Raw genomic sequence first — 22,066 nt, 5'->3', positions numbered from 1 at the left:
TTATGGACATATTCCACCTTGAAAAGACTTTGGCATTGCTACAGTATATGCACACACACACACACACACACACACACACACACACACACACACACACACACACACACACACACACACACACACACACACACACACACACACACACACACACACATCCAGCATAGGGTCGTTCTGTATTATATATGAGTTAAGGTCATCAGTGGCACATCATGCTCCAGCAAAAAAAGTTCTTTTTTAACAACTCTTTGCTTTGCGAGGCTCGAGGTTATTTCTTTTATGCATGTATTTTGTTCTAATTGTGTATTTTGTATTTATTTATTTATTTTCAGTGATGCAAATGTTTTTATCCTTGTACAGCATTCACTTTAGAGCTCCATACAGGTGAAGCCAAAGAGCTGAATGTAGGCAACACAATGGAGAAAAAAGATTAAAAATGAGCAGGCCAGTTGCCATGTCAACACGAGGTGACCTGTGTGTGTGTGTGTGTGTGTGTGTGTGTGTGTGTGTGTGTGTGTGTGTGTGTGTGTGTGTGTGTGTGTGTGTGTGTGTGTGTGTGTGTGTGTGTGTGTGTGTGTGTGTGTGTGTGTGTGTGTGTGTGTGTGTGTGAGAGAGAGACAGAATGAGGGCTTGAGACAGAAACCTGATGGAGCAGTCATCTCCTGGCCCTGATTACTCATTTTAGAGGTCAGGACAAACCAGACCCCAGTGACTTCTCCTCTTAATTAATCTTTCAACCGGTCACTGTGGAAATCGTCTCTCTCTCTCACACACACACACTTGAATAATGCTGGCCTCTGCTGCGCTGCGTGCTGGGTTAGCATGCTTCATTTTTGATAGAAGCACCAGGGGAATGTCACACGTATTGAGGAAAATATGTGGGATATTTAGCAATTCATGAGTCTAGTTGACAGGACATGTTCTGAAAGTAAGACCTGTTTATTTCTAGTCGTTGTGCTGTTTGTGGCTAGTCGGCGTTTTTCAACTTACAGTACTGTGCACAAGTCTTAGACATGTTAGTATTTTCACCCCCTAGAAAATGTTTTTAAGCCAGTTATTGATCTTTTTTGCAATAGTGTGTCAATAGGTAATTTACATTTTTCAAATATTATTTTTTTCCCTTTGGAGTCTCCAAGTGGCCTTTTTGAAGAGGTGCCTAGACATACGCAGAACTAACTAACTAAATATACGCAGGGTAAAATGTGTGTTATTTTGGCAAGGTTGCTGCTAAAATTCGCACTCATGGGTCTATATATCACATAATAGTCGCTTCAACCCTTGGACATATAAAACCACCGCGGAAAAAAACACGGACTTGGCAACACAGTGCAGTTGAGTTCTGTTGACATTTGACAATGCGTCGCTTCGCTGCTGTGATTGGCTGTAGGTCTGGTTGGGTTGAAACACGGCTCATAATCACAGCCCAATGGAGCATCAGACTCATATTCTGACTAGAATTGAGTAAGACCACGTCAGGCTAGAACATACCAGCTTATTCATAACTTTAAGGCTAACACAGTCATACTAAAAGCTAAAAAACTTACATTTTGATTTCAGTGGACCTTTAAACAGAGATTTAACAGTTATAACATATTCAGAAGTATGACAAAAAAACGACCAGTGTCTGTAACAAATGCTCAGAGGAAGTCGTTCTGTTTTTTATCCCAACTGCAAAATTCAATCTCTCTGTGAAATTAGTTTTTCTTCCACATTCAAAATATATTTGCTCCTTTTCTTTAGCACAGATAGGTTGAATCATCCTTCACTGCGATGATAAGAGATATAATGCATATTTCAGCAGTTCTGGCATCTTTTTTTCTACTTCTCAAGTCTCAAAATAGTTACGCCTTGGACAAAGTTATGAAATAAGAAGAGCCCGTCTCTGTCTCAGACTTCCCGATGTTCAGCTCACCATACACTGGAAAAAACAATTGTTGGTTTAACTTAAAAAAAGTAAGTTACATTAATTTAAAATGTAATTTGATACAATGAAAGAAATTTGTTTAATAAACAGAAACTCAAAATATTATTGTATCTAAACCACATAAAAAATGTGATACATCTTGAAAATAGCACAATTTGGCATATGTAATAATATTTGAATAAAGGTTGTCGAATCTCAAAAAATGCTCATTGTATTAACTAAAAATTTACATTTCAATGAACTCAAAATTTTAAGGCAACCAGGTTACTATCTTTTGTTTTCTTTTTTTTTACAGTGCACAATCTATCTTCCCCTTACTCTACTCTCAGATTACTGCATCTGTCATTTTACAATTCCTCTTGTTTCGTCTTTCAGACGTCTTTCACACCCTGTAATTTATCCATCAGTTAAAGGGTGAAAGTTTGGAGCTATGCTTGAAGGTCAGCATGTTCCCCGAAAAGCAGGAATGATAGTACGAGCGAACAGCAGAGTTAGCGTGTAATCCGCTGGTGAAAGGCATGCCAGCTGCTTGCCGTGAATAGAAAGATAAGGCACAGGAAACCGCACCTGCTGGCACACAATCCCTGTTGCTGAGATCTTCCTCTAACTCCAAGGGATCCTCGCAGCCGACTGCAAATATTTGATTATATGGAACTGTTGCTGTAGGGGAAGCCATGGCCTGCTTACTTAAAGCGTTAGTTCAGCCAAAAATGTAAATTGTGTGATTAATTCCTCCTGTGGTTGGCCAGCCGTCAGACCTCCGCTCATCTTCACACACAGATGAAGATATTAGTGTTGAAATCCGATGGCTCAGAAAGGCCTTCATTGACACCAATGTCATTTCCTCTCTCAAGACCCATAAAGGCACTAAAGACGTCGTTACAAAGCCCATCTCACTACAGCGGCTCTACAATCATTGATGAAGAGGCCAGAATAGACCTAAACAACTAAATAACGACTTATATAGTGATGGGCCACTAAACAAAGATTCGAATCATTATGAATCAGTGAATCAATTCATGATTCAGATCGCTCAAGTCACGTGATTTCATCAGTTTGACAAGCAATCCGAATCATGAATCGATTCACTGATTCATAATGATTCAAATCTTTGTTTTGAAATTGGCCATCACTATATAAGTCGTTATTTTTTTGTGTACAAAAACTATTCTGGTCTCTTCATCAATGATTGTAGAGCCGCTGTAGTGAGATGGGCTTTGTAACGACGTCTTTAGTGCCTTTATGGGTCTTGAGAGAGGAAATGACATTGGTGTCAATGAAGTGAATCATGTCAGGAAGCCATATAAAATTCACTTCGACACTACTTAGTTGAGTCACTAAAAATGTATTAATTTCATGATGTTAAAGTTACATGAACAAATGTATGTTTGTTTAATGCAATTCATTTTCGTGGGGCGATGTACACAATTAAATGATATAAATCCTTCTCTTCCAGCCAGTCCCTTTCAGGCTTTCAATCTTCCTTGTGGTGCTTTTATTCTCAGGGTTTAAGCACATGGCTAAAGCTGCTGGTGTTACTGACATGCCCCTCTGTCTCTTAATAAAACCTGCCGGTGTGGTACAGGTGAGACTGACTGGGTTTATTTACCTGTGACTGGGCCTGTTTTCAGACACAAAGAGCACTGACATCTTGTTTGTGAGCTGCGAGGGCTAAACTAATTCATCTGTTCTCCCTGAGACTCGTGTGCAATCTGACACGAACCGCTAGGCTGAAAGGGCTTGAATCTAAAGCAATTTGCAAGAGATCCTGACCTGCCTTACATAGAACCGGCCGGGGGCTTTATTTTTATTCTCAGGCAAGAATGATGAGGCTTACATTTAATCCTTATCGCACAGTAATTGTCACACTGTACAAGAGAGGGCACTGTTTAGAGTCGGAAGGAGAGACTGACAGGCACCAATTTAGGACAGAGAAAGCCAGGTGAAAATGACTAAAGCAGGCGACCAGACACACCTTTATAATGGAAACTGCCACACATACACTGCAAAAAATGCTTTTCTTACTAAGTATTTTTGTCTTGTTTCTAGTCAAAATTTCAAAAAAATTATTTATTACATTAAGAGACATTTACTAGACAAGTCAAAATTATTGTCTTGTTTTGGAAAAACATAACTCGAAATTAAGAGAGTTTCTGCTTAAAATAAGATAAATAATCTGCCAGCAAAGTAATCTTGTTTTAAGAATTTTTAGATGTTTGGACTCGAAACAAGACAAAAATAATAAGTAAGAAAAGCATTTTTTTGCAGTGTGTGTATATTATCATAAGCATGATACAGCGGTGGGTAGCTGACAGATTTGGGTTTAATGTATGAAAAGGTTGTCTCTGAGAAACTGAAGAAAATTAGTCTGACGTGGTCATACTCAATTCTAGTCAATTCTAGAATATAAGTCTGATGCTCCATTGGGCTGTGATTATGGGACGTGTTTCAACCCAACCAGGAAAGACATCAATTGGACAGACCGACAACCAATCAGCAACGAAGCGACACATTGTCAAATGTCAAAAGAGCTCAACTGCACTGTGTTGCCAAGTCCGCGTTTTTTTCCACGGGTTGTTTTCTATGTCCACAGGTTGAAGCGACTATTATGTGATATATAGACCCATGAGTGCAAATTTTAGCAGGCAACCTTGCCGAAATTGCCAAATTTGCCGGTGTTGTAAAAAAATAAATAAGGGCCTGCATTTATATAGCGCTTTTAACAGACCCTATGGCCATCCAAAGTGCTTTACATTTTGCCTCACATTCTGTCAGCCATGTAAGGCACCACTCATCAGGAGCAGCTGGGGTTAGGTGTCTTGCTCATGGACACCTCGAAACTTGGTGAGGTGGAACCGGGGATTGAGCCACCAACCTTTCGGTTTATAGACAACCTACATGAACCACTGAGCCACTGCTGCCCAATACTTACCCAACATGATCATAATTTTTGAGAGAAATAGTGAAGGTAAATGCATATATGAACAAGCTTTCCGTTTAGGATTCGAACAAATATAATCCAAGCGCCTTTGATGACGTGCATGATTATTTTTCTGTTGATCATCTGTCCGTCATCGTCTAAAGCCCGCCCTGATGATTTCATTGGTCAGAACAGTTTCTGTTCAGGGATAATTATGGATCAATAATTATGGACCTCTATGGATCGAGGCCAGACCCAACCACCCGACCTAAAAATGTTGTGGGCGGGGCTAAGTTCGGCTGGCATCCAGGCTAGAAGAAAATGCAAAAAGTGCTGCAATCGTCCCCACTCTCCCCCTACATAGGGAACAGAGCAGGTGCTTGATTAAGGATTAAGAGACAGAGGGGCATGCAGTGAACACCAGCAGCTTTAGCCATGTGCTTAAACCTGTGGAATAAAAGCACCACAAGGAAGATTGAAAGCCTGTTCAGGAGACTGGCTGGAAGATTGTTTAGACTAGCGTTCAGCTCCTTTGATTAGACATTAGTGCCAACACAAACTAACAACACAATACTGGCAAACAGAGCAGGTGCTTGAATAAGGACCGTGTGATATTCATCATGCGACGTCTTTCCTGCTAGATTAGCTTGTCAAGGATTTTCTAAAGTCTTCAAATTCATCCGACACTGCAGCACATTTAAATTGCTTGACTGTGGCGCTTAAACGTCCTGATTATTGACTGAAAGCTCCGGTGAGTCCTTGGATTTAGGATGCATGCAGAGCATTTCATGACTTTCGATTGTGATGTTTCATCCTTTTCCATACTTGTCAAAAAACATGAGAAAAGCGGAGGCAATGCTCATTATCTCCGTACTTTATCTTGTAGATTGTGTTCTCAGATCTGTGCAGACATAATGCAATTTGTTAGGTCACCCCCTCCCTTCTTGCTTCATTGTTGTCTCTTTATACAGAGCTCTTGCTCCATCTAGTGTTCAGTCTGATTGGTGCAGAACTCATTTTAGGGAATTTCTATGCTCAGTGGTGATAAATATACAGAGGAATTTCCAAATTCTCACCTTTGTCACAGTTGACAAATATGCTTGCAGTCATAAATGGCAATCCTTCAAACCACTGAGAATATCAAAGGCTTTTTCTTCACCGTGAAAAGCTCTGAGCTTAAAGACACACTACAGATGACAAGATTTTCTGGGCTTTTTCATGCAAATCACCTGCCTAAAATGAAAGTTATCTAATGAGATGTTTTCCTTCACTCTCCTGTTTTAATTTGGCCTGCAATGCATCATGCCGGTTTCATAACTGTCAAAACCCAGAGCTGTAGAGAAAATATGTCAAAGCAAATTGGCACACTGTCGAGCACACTGCTCTCCCACTGTTTCTCTCGCTCTCTTTTTCCAGCCTTCTCTGTTTCTTCTTCCCCACTTCTTGCTTTTTTTCATTCTCTCACTGTCTAATTAAAGCACCGTCTATGTGTAATATTGGTAATGTCTTCTTAATCTACAGCTGGCATCCAATTTGATGAAACACTTTTAACACATTAGTATTTTCAGAGGGGCTCGAGCTTTCTGATTGGCATCCAAAATTAGCAATTTCCAGGCCTTTTAAGACATTAACTTTGAAGAACTTTCTTTTTTTTAAAGAGCTTTGGGTTTTCTTTGCACGGCTGCAGTGCTTTTCATCAAATAAATACAATGGAAGATACAATTACAAATATATGAGTAATTAAGAAAGTGGCATGTTTTGTAAATAGCGTGATAGGAGGGCTTGAGGACCTCACTAAAGACAAAGGAAAAACCTTCAGTGCCGGTTTGCTAGTGTTGTAGTCAAGACCACCTAATCCGATAACAAGTCGAGACAAAAGCAATGTGTGTTGAGACCAAGTCGAGACAAAAGCAATGTGTGTTGAGACCAAGTCGAAACAAAAACCAATGTGTGTTGAGACCGAGTCAAGACAAAAACCAATGTGTGTTGAGACCAAGTCGAAACAAAAACCAATGTGTGTTGAGACCGAGTCAAGACAAAAACCAATGTGTGTTGAGAACAAGTCGAAACAAAAACCAATGTGTGTTGAGACCGAGTCGAGACAAAAACCAATGTGTGTTGAGACCAAGTCGAAACAAAAACCAATGTGTGTTGAGACCGAGTCGAGACAAAAACCAATGTGTGTTGAGACCGAGTCAAGACAAAAACCAATGTGTGTTGAGACCGAGTCAAGACAAAAACCAATGTGTGTTGAGACCGAGTCAAGACAAAAACCAATGTGTGTTGAGACCGAGTCAAGACAAAAACCAATGTGTGTTGAGACCGAGTCAAGACAAAAACCAATGTGTGTTGAGAACAAGACCAAGACAAATGTGTGTTGAGAACAAGACCAAGACCAATAAAAATGTGTGTTGAGAACAAGACCAAGACCAAGACAAATGTGTGTTGAGAACAAAACTAATGTGTATTGAGACCAAGACCAAGACCAATGTGTGTTGAGAACAAGACTAATTTGTATTGAGACCATGACCAATGCGTGTTGATACCATGACCAATGTGTGTTGAGAACAAGACGAGACCAAGACCAATGTGTGTGGAGAACAAGACGAGACCAAGACCAATGTGTGTTGAGACCAAGACAAGACCAAGACCACGACCAATGTGTGTTAACACCAAGACAAGACCAATACCAAGACGAGACCAAGACCAATGTGTGTTGAGTCCAAGACAAGACCAAGACCAATGTGTGTTGATACCAAGACAAGAACAAAACCAATGTGTGTTGAGATCAAGACGAGACCAAGACCAATGTGTGTTGAGTCCAAGACAAGACCAAGATCAATGTGTGTTGATACCAAGACCAAGACCAATGTGTGTTGATACCAAGACAAGACCAAGATCAATGTGTGTTGATACCAAGACAAGACCAAGACCAATGTGTGTTGATACCAAGACAAGACCAAGACCAATGTGTGTTGATACCAAGACGAGACCAAGACCAATGTGTGTTGATACCAAGACGAGACCAAGACCAATGTGTGTTGATACCAAGACGAGACCAAGACCAATGTGTGTTGATACCAAGACGAGACCAAGACCAATGTGTGTTGATACCAAGACGAGACCAAGACCAATGTGTGTTGATACCAAGACGAGACCAAGACCAATGTGTGTTGATACCAAGACGAGACCAAGACCAATGTGTGTTGATACCAAGACGAGACCAAGACCAATGTGTGTTGTTACCAAGACGAGACCAAGACCAATGTGTGTTGATACCAAGACGAGACCAAGACCAATGTGTGTTGATACCAAGACGAGACCAAGACCAATGTGTGTTGATACCAAGACGAGACCAAGACCAATGTGTGTTGATACCAAGACGAGACCAAGACCAATGTGTGTTGATACCAAGACGAGACCAAGACCAATGTGTGTTGATACCAAGACGAGACCAAGACCAATGTGTGTTAACACCAAGACAAGACCAAGACCAAGACCAATGTGTGTTGAGACCAAGACAAGACCAAGACCACGACCAATGTGTGTTAACACCAAGACAAGACCAATACCAAGACGAGACCACGACCAATGTGTGTTAACACCAAGACAAGACCAAGACCAAGACCAATGTGTGTTGAGACCAAGACAAGACCAAGACCACGACCAATGTGTGTTAACACCAAGACAAGACCAATACCAAGACGAGACCAAGACCAATGTGTGTTGAGTCCAAGACAAGACCAAGACCAATGTGTGTTGATACCAAGACAAGAACAAAACCAATGTGTGTTGAGATCAAGACGAGACCAAGACCAATGTGTGTTGAGTCCAAGACAAGACCAAGATCAATGTGTGTTGATACCAAGACCAAGACCAATGTGTGTTGATACCAAGACAAGACCAAGATCAATGTGTGTTGATACCAAGACAAGACCAAGACCAATGTGTGTTGATACCAAGACAAGACCAAGACCAATGTGTGTTGATACCAAGACGAGACCAAGACCAATGTGTGTTGATACCAAGACGAGACCAAGACCAATGTGTGTTGATACCAAGACGAGACCAAGACCAATGTGTGTTGATACCAAGACGAGACCAAGACCAATGTGTGTTGATACCAAGACGAGACCAAGACCAATGTGTGTTGATACCAAGATGAGACCAAGACCAATGTGTGTTGATACCAAGACGAGACCAAGACCAATGTGTGTTGATACCAAGACGAGACCAAGACCAATGTGTGTTGATACCAAGACGAGACCAAGACCAATGTGTGTTGATACCAAAACGAGACCAAGACCAATGTGTGTTGATACCAAGACGAGACCAAGACCAATGTGTGTTGATACCAAGACGAGACCAAGACCAATGTGTGTTGATACCAAGACGAGACCAAGACCAATGTGTGTTGATACCAAGACGAGACCAAGACCAATGTGTGTTGATACCAAGAAGGGACCAAGACCAATGCATGTTGATAGAAAGACCTAGACCAAGACCAATGCATGTTGATAGAAAGACCTAGACCAAGACCAATGTGTGTTGAGATCAAGACGAGACTAAGACCATTGTGTGTTGAGACCAAGACCAAGACCAATGTGTGTTGATAGCAAGACCAAGACCAATGTGTTTTGAGACCAAGACAAGACCAAGAGCAATGTGTGTTGAGACCAAGACGAGACCAAGTCTACAGCAGGATGAGACCTAGTCAAGACCAGCACACCAGGGTGAATTTAGGTGGACTGATTGACATGTTTGAGTTTGCAGTAGGGTTTATTCGTCTTATCATTTGTGTACTGAGACTGCATTTTCATTTCCCTCATGCAAAATGCTGGGTTAAACGTGGCTCACCTGATATTGCGAAAGGCTGAAGGAATAATGGGTTCTCACGGCGCATTTTCTTCTCACACTGTTGACTCGTAAAATCTCTGTGTGGTTTGTTTTGTGTATGCGTCTGTAAAATCTTGAGTGTGTGTGTCTTTTATTAAAGTGTGCTGCAGTGAAAGGGTATTCCCTAATTGGCTGTTGAACTTGCAGATTGATTTTTGTAAGTGTGGAAGTCTGCAGAGTAAGTAACTATGAGTTTATATACTTTTGGGATGGGCTTAACATAGAAAAAAACAACAAAATAAAAGCTTTATAGAATAAATGTACAGTTTAATTTTACACTCATGCAGTGATGCAGTGTCTGTAATAGAGCAAAAATATTGATCTGTAGTTTAATTTGATTTATTATTTTGATTATTTAAACTTAATAATAAACTGCATAATAGTATTTTAATGCGATAGGTTATTTTAGTTGTGGATGTGTTTAAAATAGAAGCAAAGCTTTATAGCAAATCAAACGTCCAGATTCATTTTATGCTTTACGTTCTCTGAATATGTTTAGATATCACTACACTCTCAGAAAAAAGGTACAGTGCTGTCACTGGGGCGGTACCCAAAGGTACAAAAGTCAAAAGGTATATCTAACCCCAAAATATTACATATTAGTACTTTAAGAGTGTGTGTTAGTACCTTAAAGGTACATATCAGTACTTTAAGAGTGTGTATTAGTACCTTAAAGGTACATATCAGTACTTTAAGAGTGTGTGTTAGTACCTTAAAGGTACATATCGGTACTTTGAGAGTGTGTATTAGTACCTTAAAGGTACATATCAGTACTTTAAGAGTGTGTGTTAGTACCTTAAAGGTTCATATCAGTACTTTAAGAGTGTGTGTTAGTACCTTAAAGGTACATATCAGTAATTTAAGAGTGTGTATTAGTACCTTAAAGGCACATATCAGTACTTTAAGAGTGTGTGTTAGTACCTTAAAGGTACATATCAGTACTTTAAGAGTGTGTGTTAGTACCTTAAAGGTACATATCAGTACTTTAAGAGTGTGTATTAGTACCTTAAAGGTTCATATCAGTACTTTAAGAGTGTGTGTTAGTACCTTAAAGGTACATATCAGTACTTTAAGAGTGTGTATTAGTACCGTAAAGGAACATATCAGTACTTTAAGAGTGTGTGTTAGTACCTTAAAGGTGCATATCAGTACTTTAAGAGTGTGTGTATTAGTACCTTAAAGGTACATATCGGTACTTTAAGAGTGTGTATTAGTACCTTAAAGGTACATATCAGTACTTTAAGAGTGTGTGTATTAGTACCTTAAAGGTACATATCGGTACTTTAAGAGTGTGTGTATTAGTACCTTAAAAGTACATATCGGTACTTTAAGAGTGTGTATTAGTACCTTAAAGGTACATATCAGTACTTTAAGAGTGTGTGTATTAGTACCTTAAAGGTACATATCGGTACTTTAAGAGTGTGTGTATTAGTACCTTAAAGGTACATATCAGTACTTTAAGAGTGTGTGTATTAGTACCTTAAAGGTACATATCGGTACTTTAAGAGTGTGTGTTAGTACCTTAAAGGTGCATATCAGTACTTTAAGAGTGTGTGTATTAGTACCTTAAAGGTACATATCGGTACTTTAAGAGTGTGTATTAGTACCTTAAAGGTACATATCAGTACTTTAAGAGTGTGTGTTAGTACCTTAAAGGTTCATATCAGTACTTTAAGAGTGTGTGTTAGTACCTTAAAGGTACATATCAGTAATTTAAGAGTGTGTATTAGTACCTTAAAGGCACATATCAGTACTTTAAGAGTGTGTGTTAGTACCTTAAAGGTACATATCAGTACTTTAAGAGTGTGTGTTAGTACCTTAAAGGTACATATCAGTACTTTAAGAGTGTGTATTAGTACCTTAAAGGTTCATATCAGTACTTTAAGAGTGTGTGTTAGTACCTTAAAGGTACATATCAGTACTTTAAGAGTGTGTATTAGTACCGTAAAGGAACATATCAGTACTTTAAGAGTGTGTGTTAGTACCTTAAAGGTGCATATCAGTACTTTAAGAGTGTGTGTATTAGTACCTTAAAGGTACATATCGGTACTTTAAGAGTGTGTATTAGTACCTTAAAGGTACATATCAGTACTTTAAGAGTGTGTGTATTAGTACCTTAAAGGTACATATCGGTACTTTAAGAGTGTGTGTATTAGTACCTTAAAGGTACATATCAGTACTTTAAGAGTGTGTGTATTAGTACCTTAAAGGTACATATCGGTACTTTAAGAGTGTGTGTTAGTACCTTAAAGGTGCATATCAGTACTTTAAGAGTGTGTGTATTAGTACCTTAAAGGTACATATCGGTACTTTAAGAGTGTGTATTAGTACCTTAAAGGTACATATCAGTACTTTAAGAGTGTGTGTTAGTACCTTAAAGGTTCATATCAGTACTTTAAGAGTGTGTGTTAGTACCTTAAAGGTACATATCAGTAATTTAAGAGTGTGTATTAGTACCTTAAAGGCACATATCAGTACTTTAAGAGTGTGTGTTAGTACCTTAAAGGTACATATCAGTACTTTAAGAGTGTGTGTTAGTACCTTAAAGGTACATATCAGTACTTTAAGAGTGTGTATTAGTACCTTAAAGGTTCATATCAGTACTTTAAGAGTGTGTGTTAGTACCTTAAAGGTACATATCAGTACTTTAAGAGTGTGTATTAGTACCGTAAAGGAACATATCAGTACTTTAAGAGTGTGTGTTAGTACCTTAAAGGTGCATATCAGTACTTTAAGAGTGTGTGTATTAGTACCTTAAAGGAACATATCAGTACTTTAAGAGTGTGTGTTAGTACCTTAAAGGTGCATATCAGTACTTTAAGAGTGTGTGTATTAGTACCTTAAAGGTACATATCGGTACTTTAAGAGTGTGTATTAGTACCTTAAAGGTACATATCAGTACTTTAAGAGTGTGTGTTAGTACCTTAAAGGTTCATATCAGTACTTTAAGAGTGTGTGTTAGTACCTTAAAGGTACATATCAGTAATTTAAGAGTGTGTATTAGTACCTTAAAGGCACATATCAGTACTTTAAGAGTGTGTGTTAGTACCTTAAAGGTACATATCAGTACTTTAAGAGTGTGTGTTAGTACCTTAAAGGTACATATCAGTACTTTAAGAGTGTGTATTAGTACCTTAAAGGTTCATATCAGTACTTTAAGAGTGTGTGTTAGTACCTTAAAGGTACATATCAGTACTTTAAGAGTGTGTATTAGTACCGTAAAGGAACATATCAGTACTTTAAGAGTGTGTGTTAGTACCTTAAAGGTGCATATCAGTACTTTAAGAGTGTGTGTATTAGTACCTTAAAGGTACATATCGGTACTTTAAGAGTGTGTATTAGTACCTTAAAGGTACATATCAGTACTTTAAGAGTGTGTGTATTAGTACCTTAAAGGTACATATCGGTACTTTAAGAGTGTGTGTATTAGTACCTTAAAGGTACATATCAGTACTTTAAGAGTGTGTGTATTAGTACCTTAAAGGTACATATCGGTACTTTAAGAGTGTGTGTTAGTACCTTAAAGGTGCATATCAGTACTTTAAGAGTGTGTGTATTAGTACCTTAAAGGTACATATCGGTACTTTAAGAGTGTGTATTAGTACCTTAAAGGTACATATCAGTACTTTAAGAGTGTGTGTTAGTACCTTAAAGGTTCATATCAGTACTTTAAGAGTGTGTGTTAGTACCTTAAAGGTACATATCAGTAATTTAAGAGTGTGTATTAGTACCTTAAAGGCACATATCAGTACTTTAAGAGTGTGTGTTAGTACCTTAAAGGTACATATCAGTACTTTAAGAGTGTGTGTTAGTACCTTAAAGGTACATATCAGTACTTTAAGAGTGTGTATTAGTACCTTAAAGGTTCATATCAGTACTTTAAGAGTGTGTGTTAGTACCTTAAAGGTACATATCAGTACTTTAAGAGTGTGTATTAGTACCGTAAAGGAACATATCAGTACTTTAAGAGTGTGTGTTAGTACCTTAAAGGTGCATATCAGTACTTTAAGAGTGTGTGTATTAGTACCTTAAAGGAACATATCAGTACTTTAAGAGTGTGTATTAGTACCTTAAAGGTACATATCAGTAATTTAAGAGTGTGTATTAGTACCTTAAAGGTACATACACAGTTTTGTACCTTAGGGTACCGCCCCAGGGATAGAAATGTGCCTTTTTTTCTGACAGTGTAAAGTATGGACATGTAGACTGCTAATAGATATGCAGACACACTGTTGTGAGCATGTAAGATATGCTGCTACTGTTCATAAAAAGACATGCATAAATCCTGTAGCAGGTGAAGATTGAGGGCTTCAGGTAGCACACTGCAGGACTCACAGCGTCAATGAACCAGACTATTTAAATATTGAGGAAGCAATCTCATTGGCTGCAGGATAAGCAGAGGCCAATCAGCTTGTGCCATGTTTTGGGATTGCTTGCAGATTGCATGTAAAGGACCTATCAGCCTGCACCACTAAAGTTTCATGACTTTATTAGATGTTTAATTAATTTAATGGTATTGTAATATTAAGGGCCCTATCACACACCCAGCGCAATGTGACGGCAAGTGTGTGTTCTGCTAGTTTCAGCTCAACGCAGTTCTCATGTTCATGTCCAGCTCCATGGTGTTTAAAGGGTTAGTTCAGCCAAAAATGTAAATTGTGTGATTAATTCCTGCTGTGGTTGGACACTCGGCAGACCTCCGCTCATCTTCAGACACAGATGAAGATATTAGTGTTGAAATCCGATGGCTCAGAAAGGCCTTCATTGACACCAATGTCATTTCCTCTCTCAAGACCCATAAAGGCACTAAAGACATCGATACAAAGCCCATCTCACTACAGCGGCTCTACAATCATTGATGAAGAGGCCAGAATAGTTTTTGTGCGCCAAAAAATGGGCCGATTTCAAAACAAAGATTCAAACCGTTATGAATCAGCGAATCGATTCATGATTCGGATCGCGTGCCCAGACTGCTGAAATCACATGACTTTGGCGATTCGAATCATGAATCGATTCACTGATTCATAACAGTTTGAAGCTTTGTTTTGAAATCGGCCATCACTATATAAGTCGCTATTTAGTTTTTTTGCGCACAAAAACTATTCTCGTCTCTTCATAAATTATTATAGAGCTGCTGTAGTGAGATGGGCTTTGTAACGGGGGAATCAGGCTTCTTCCAAAGCGCGTGTTGTGCCCCAATTTATTATTATTATTATTTTTTTTTTTTATATTATTTAATAATCTCATAATCCTGTATAGCTTTAATCAGAAGACTGAATGATTCTTGCTATAATTTTTTAATGTGGAATTCTCTTTTTCAGGAAACTCTCCGTCAGACGAGTCGGAGGAGCGGGACAAAGAGCCACGGACTCTAACTTACCCAGCGTACATCGCCAGCCTGCTGGACTCGGGTGCCAAGCGCATGGCGACAGGGGTGCGTATGGACTGCAGCAGTCTGGGCCAATGCCCGCTGTCCTGCCACCTCTGCCACATGAGCCCTGGGCCTGCCCGTCCTGCAGAACCGGTGCTGCTCAACATCACCAAAGCCACGCCAATCTACGAGCTGGTCAACGCCAACGAGACCTGCCAGGTACTGTATCTGTGAGCCGAAAGGCTGTGCTCTCACCCTCAGCTCATGAAGCAGGGAAGAGTTTGACCAGGAGCGAGACGGGAAGTCAAGTCAACTTTAGCGCTTTTACAATGCCGATTGTTTCAAAGCAGCTTCACAGTGTCAAACAGGACAATATTGCAACAAAATTTGATTCGGCTGTACAGTCGTTCTGGAGAAAACAGTGATGTTATCGGCTTATTTTTATTTATCATATAGCGACAATGTTGGCAGATCAGTGATGTACTTGATACACTGCAATTATGCTCTTCTAATTTAGTATTTTAATCTTGTTTCCAGTCCGAATATCTAAAAAATCTTACATTTAGAAACATTTACTATACAAGTAAAGATTATTGTGTTTTGGGGAAAAAAATACTCAAAATTAAGAGACTTTTTGCTTAAAATAAGATAAATAATCTGCCAATAGAGTAAGCAAAGCAATCTTGTTTATTTTTCTCACCCCATTGGCAGATTATTTATCTTATTTTAAGCAAAAACTCTCTTCATTTTGAGTTATTTTTTCCCAAAATAAGACACTTACTTTTGCTTGTCTAGTAAATACTTCTTGTTTTAAGAATTTTTAGATGTTTGGACTAGAAACAAGACAAATTTCTGAAAAAAAATTCTGATTACAAAGAATTTTGTAATTCATTTTATTTGGATGTTGAGTTGAAAACTTTAGTTGAAATTTTACTGTCCCCAACTGAGCAAGCCAATCCTAAGGTGACCAGAGGAACGAAACATCAATTCGGATGGAGAAAAATAAACCTTAGAGAAACCAGACTCAGTTCTCCTCTGGCCTATTAACACACAGTGTCAATATTATTATTCTGACAACCTTACAGGTCAGAAATCATATTAGATCGGCATTTTCAACATTTCTGGGTATCACGCAAGAGACGGGTTTATTGAGGATGACGTGTCGATTACACAAGAATATGAAAAGTTTAATATTCAAAGGGAAGCAAAGTTATCAGGCGGACAATGTGTTAGTGAAGCAGCAGGGGTGTATTCCACTCTGCAAAAAATGCTTTTCTTACTTAGTATTTGTGTCGTGTTTCTAGTCAAAATATCTAAAAATTCTTAAAACACGAAGTATTTACTAGACAAGCAAAAGTATTTGTCTTGTTTTGTGAAGAAATAACTCAAAATGAAAAGAGTTTTTGGTTAAAATAAGATAAATAATCTGCCAGTGGGGTAAGCAAAATTATCTTGTTTTCTGTTTGAATTAAGATTATTTTTCTTACCTCATTGGCAGAGTATAAGCAAAAACTCTCTTAATATTTAGACTTATCAATACTTATCAATGGCAACTCACTCTCTGAACATAACCTGCTCCGGAGCAGCTCATGATCCAAGGTTAGTTTGCATAAGAGGTATCCAGATGTGTGTTATTAAATAACCAAATCTGTTTCGGTTAACTAACTCACTATAATAATATAATAAGTAACTCTCCATTAAACAAAACAAGAAAAGGAAGTAGAATGGTGTTCTAGTATAACAATGAATAGCGAAATAGTTGAACTAATTCTTCTTAGTTTCAATGGTGAATTATCGATTCATCACTCGAATGGCTTGTGTGTTAACCGCAGTAATTTACTCACTGATGCGTTTTTGGAAGCAGCACACCTCGAGGAAGCAAGGTTTGAGTTAAAGGGTTAGTTCACCCAAAAATGAAATGTCTGTCATTAACTCCTCTCCCTAATGTCGCTCCACACCCGTAAGACCTCCGTTCATCTTCACACACAGTTTAAGATATTTTATATTTAGTCCGAGAGCGTATGCAAGTGTATGCACACTATACTGTCCATGTCCAGAAAGGGAATAAAAACATCATCACAGTAGTCCATATGAGACATCAGTGGGTTAATTAGAGTCTCTTGAAGCATCCAAAATACATTTTGAAACAGCATATTGATTCATGATTCGGATCACATGTCAAACTGCTGAAATCAATTCACTGATTCATAACCGTTCGAATCTTTATTTGTGGTTTGAACACAAACGCGGAAGAGAAGCCAATGCTGAATAAAGTCGTAGTTTTTGTTATTTTTGGACCCAAATGTATTTTGGATGCTTCAAGAGACTCTAATTAACCCACTGATGTCTCATATGGACTACTGTGATGATGTTTTTATTCCCTTTCTGGACATGGACAGTATAGTGTGCATACACTTGCATACGCTCTCGGACTAAATATAAAATATCTTAAACTGTGTGTGAAGATGAACGGAGGTCTTACGGGTGTGGAGCGACATTAGGGTGAGGAGTTAATGACAGACATTTAATTTTTGGGTGAATTAACCCTTTAAGTAGACGTGTGACTGTAGTACTTTTACTTGAGTTAAATTTAGCAAGGGGTATCTGTACTTTTACTCAAGGAATGAATCTGTGTACTCTGTCCGCCTCTGATTATTTGTATCATTAAATTCAAACGTTGAACTTACCCGTAGGCTCTGCAGGAGGCCATGATGAGTGTGCTGTGGTGCTCTGCTAAAGGAGATGTTATTGACGACTGGTGTCGATGTGATTCCAGCGCCTTTGGCACCGATGGCCTGCCGACCTGTGCTCCTCTGCCTCAACCCATGTGAGTCTTTTACAGTTCTGGCCACAGCAACAACATTCCCAAATAATCAATGTAAGCCACAATGGATAATTTACCTCAGATCTTGAAAAGAAACGAAAGGAAACAACTGTCTTCAAACCGAGATAATTATTAAAAACATAATATAAAGGGAAAAAAAAATTGTAATAAATTATAATTATATTTAGACTTTTCTTTAAACAACCCAAAGACACAGCATTCCTAATAGATACAGGTAATATACTCCTTAACTTAGGTGCATTGTAGGAAGGCCCTCCCACCCATTTATATTAATTTTTTAATCATGTTAAAATGGTGTATGATTTAGGATAGGGTGACCAAACGTCCTGTTTTCAAGTTCTGTCCTTGCTTTAATATAAAAATGTTCAAACAATACAGAGGGGGCATACTTTAAATGTATTTAAAATTAATAAGGAATCTTTGAGTAAACTTTGAGTATCTCATTGCCGGGCCGTTTGTCCTGGTTTTCGGTAATCAACATATGGTATACCCTAATTTAGGAATACAGTCTTGTAATTATCCATTTTGTTGCAAATGCTGTCAGTGCGCTTGAGAGGGAGAGCCCATCCACAACGCTCTTCTGATTGGCTGTGACTTTTGATTGATTGATTGATCTCGGGTCGAGTCTGGTTTGCCGCTTAATATCTTGTCCCATCACGTCTGTTTAGGAATCAGCGTTGTGCTGTTTAAATTTGCTTTTCAACTCGCAGTTAGTTATTCCCCCTGCTTGTCTGAATGCCAGGGTATGTACTATGTACCATATGCAAACCCCGCCCCTGCTCAGTATAAACGGCTGGAATGAGGTTTCAAAGTAACATTTCAGATCTTAAGCCCTATTCGAACGGTAATAGTTTCTCATGGGGTCGTCAGGTATTTTCATCATATACAGCGGCTAGTCTGTGATTTTATTGCCGTCTGAATCCAGAAAGTCAATGTTTTTCTCACACCACCCACGTAAAAATCCCCGGCCGAATTACCGACACCAAGGTCGTGTGATGAATAAATTGCCGTCCGAATCCACATCTCTGAGTTTTCAAGAAGAGATCGCTTCAAAATGAACTTTTTATATCCTTTTTGACCACAGCAGAGCACCGTATTATTGCGCTTCGCTGTAATTTGGATGCATTTTAAGGATCTAGCCTACAATTTTATAACTGAAATGCTGGAAAGTATTTACAAGAATAATCTTTTATCACTGCTCAACAGAGAAGGAGAAGAAAAACACGTAAACATGTGAAATGAGGAGGCGGTAATTAACGTTACAGGTTAAATTTGCAGCATTGTATTAACTTATTTCTGCTCATTTCCACGTTTTCCTTTTTTTAAACAGATTTAAATAATTCATTATTAAATTAAATTTGATTATATTTTTAGTATTTCATGACATTTTCACAGCAGACAATCATTCGACTGACGACGTGAGTAGCATTCCCAGGATCACAAAACTCGCTCCTCCACCGAGAATAAATCACCATCCGAATGCACGAGTTTTATCACGGCGTGCAAATCAATTTTTACAGACATCCACATGAGAAAACAATTACTATCCGAATAGGGCTTTAGTCAAACTTTAAGCCATAAATGTTCTGTTTATTTTGTCAGGATCAAACTATCGCATTCATACGAGCCCAGCAGTTCATTGATCATCATTGAGTGGAATCATGCCGAGCCACCAATCGGAGTGAGGATTGTTGATTACCTCATCAGTCAGGAGAAGGTTACGGAGCGGACGGATCACTCCAAAGTCGAGACAGGTAAGGACATTATAATACGATGCGCAGGTCAATGGAAAAACCACCCACACCTGACCGACGTATTCAACTAACCCGCCCGCAACTCGGACCGCAAAAAAGAAAAGGAAAATATTGTACCCGCTTCCTGACCCGCATTTTTTTAAAGTAGTAATGCTTCCTTCCCTCAGGGCCCTGACCAATTTGCTGCCCTAGGCAAGATTTTACTCGGTGCCACTTGTATCAAGCTTTTTATATGTTGGTTGTGTTTTTATAATTAAACACACACACACACACACACACACACACACACACACACACACACACACACACACACACACACACACACACACACACATAACAGGAAACATTCTGCATTTTTACTTTCTCAAAAAAACTCATCCTGTATGATTTATAAGCCTTTTGAAAAGTGGGGACCGCTGGCTAGTTCTCAAAATGAAGGTGATCTCAGGTTTTACTATCCTTATGGGGACATTTTTCCCCACAATGTAATATAAACAAGGACACACACACACACACACACACACACACACACACACACACACAAATGTATGTATGTATCCTCCACTAAACTATGCATGCTCATGTTTTCACCATGAATTAAACTTTTTAAGAAATTCTGATATTTAGTGTGCATTTTATTTTATTTTTTAGCTATTTTAGATAAACCTGTAGCCTATATAAATATAATTACTAATTTCAGAAAATACATTTTAAAAACGCCATATATCCCCTTACAATTGCACAACTGAGTAAAAACATGAGGCTATTAAAACAAATTATATATGTTTATAAACAAAAGACAAGATTTTTTACAGATTCTGATCACCCAGAACAGCGGCTTACATAACGTTTAAGGTAAAAAATAACTGGAATTAATTAGCAAATATTCATATTTATTTAGATAATGCAATTAGATAAACTGTTCATTCATTTCATCACTTTACCTCTGTCTTTATCCCCTTATTCCTTATCTTTCCTGTATCAGAGGGCTTCGGTCTTTTTGACACACTGGCCATCCATCATAAATAATTAGGCAACTTTCACTGGCGCGAGCGAACAAGCACATTAAAAACGAAAGCAATCCTGTCTGTTAGATGCGCGAGAGGCGACGCGACAACAAATTACGTTAAACTGATCGCGCGTTGAATATCGGACACACTAAAGCACTCGCTGGGCAGGGGGGGATTGGCGGTCTAGGAAGAGTCTGGGGATTTATTTAAGTTTTTTTTTTTTTGGTAATATTTTGAATTAATGTTAATAACAAGTAGCAGTAATAAAACCGGAAAAATCACTCATTTTGGCGCCCCTATGGACGAGTGGCGCCCCTAGCATTTGCCTATTCCGCCTATGCCACGGGCCGGCCCTGCCTGGCCTATAATATCCATTAATCCAGCCTGTGGAGGAGAAACGTTTCAGAGCAGGCCGTTCTTGAGGCGGCCCGTCATTTTTGATGGTCTAGATGCATATTATTGATGAATGCGATGTTTATGTTTCGACCCTGCTTGTAAGAATTCATTAGAAGGTCAACTGAGAGAAAGCTGTTAGGGGTTAACAGTTTATGACCCAGGACCAGTAGTGAAGAAATTAAGACAAAGAGTCAGGATTGCAATTATTAAAAGAAAAATTTACTTAAGAATAGTTTGCAGTTTCAAAAGCAGAAGCCAGCTTCAAGTCTCACAAGGAGAGGACATCATGCAATGTGGATGGTTCTGATTGGCTCAGAGACAATGCACAGTCATGGTAAATTTCCAATCATGTCAGTTAATCTGATGCACGTTTCCATAGACGTATCACTTGTTGACGCTTTCACCCCGGGATTAGGCCCGTAGTGACCTTCCAGATCTGGAGCAGGCGCCAGCTTGTCCAGAACAACAAGTCCACCCATCTCTTAGGGTGTACTCACACTAGCCAGTTTGAACCGTGCCCGAGTGCGTTTGACTACCAAAGCGCGGTTCGTTTGACTAGTGTGAGTGCTCTGAACCATGCCCGGGCGCGGCTCGATTAGCCGGCCCTGGCCCGGTTGGAAGAGGTGGGCCAGAGCACGGTTCAGTTGGACTCGGGCGCGGTTCACATGCAGTGTGAGCGCTAACCGTGCTGGAGTCCGTAATCAAAGCTGCAAAGTCCTTGCTGCACTTCAGCTGGTACCTTGCAAACCTTATAATGCGAGCAGCACGATTACGTGAACATTTTCGCGCCACTAAGGCGACACATCTGTTTAACAACAGGCTGTGAGAGGGCTGTGGACCACCGTGGACCAAACGACACAAAATTATCCACAAAGAAAACAGAGCGATGGACTCCATCGTGTTCAGAGAGCGCCGCTCTTCCTGTTTATCCCGAAACCGTCGCACCATAATGA

The 22,066-nt window shown here is 39.1% G+C and overlaps 1 protein-coding gene across 3 annotated transcripts in view; it reads left to right on the top strand.

Moving 5' to 3' along the window:
• Nucleotides 1–22,066, top strand: part of astn1 (astrotactin 1) — a 423,229-nt gene that overhangs the window by 339,641 nt on the left and 61,522 nt on the right. For all 3 annotated transcript variants that reach the window (XM_067453477.1, XM_067453479.1, XM_067453478.1), the window contains 3 exons: nt 15,059–15,327; nt 17,802–17,935; nt 19,556–19,707. In XM_067453477.1, the coding sequence (XP_067309578.1) occupies nt 15,059–15,327; nt 17,802–17,935; nt 19,556–19,707 (555 nt within the window). The remainder of the gene's footprint in view (nt 1–15,058; nt 15,328–17,801; nt 17,936–19,555; nt 19,708–22,066) is intronic.

Source organism: Pseudorasbora parva, chromosome 9 (genome assembly GCF_024679245.1).
Source record: "Pseudorasbora parva isolate DD20220531a chromosome 9, ASM2467924v1, whole genome shotgun sequence".
Classification (NCBI taxonomy): Eukaryota; Metazoa; Chordata; class Actinopteri; order Cypriniformes; family Gobionidae; genus Pseudorasbora; species Pseudorasbora parva.
This window is presented reverse-complemented; position numbering and strand designations above follow the sequence as displayed.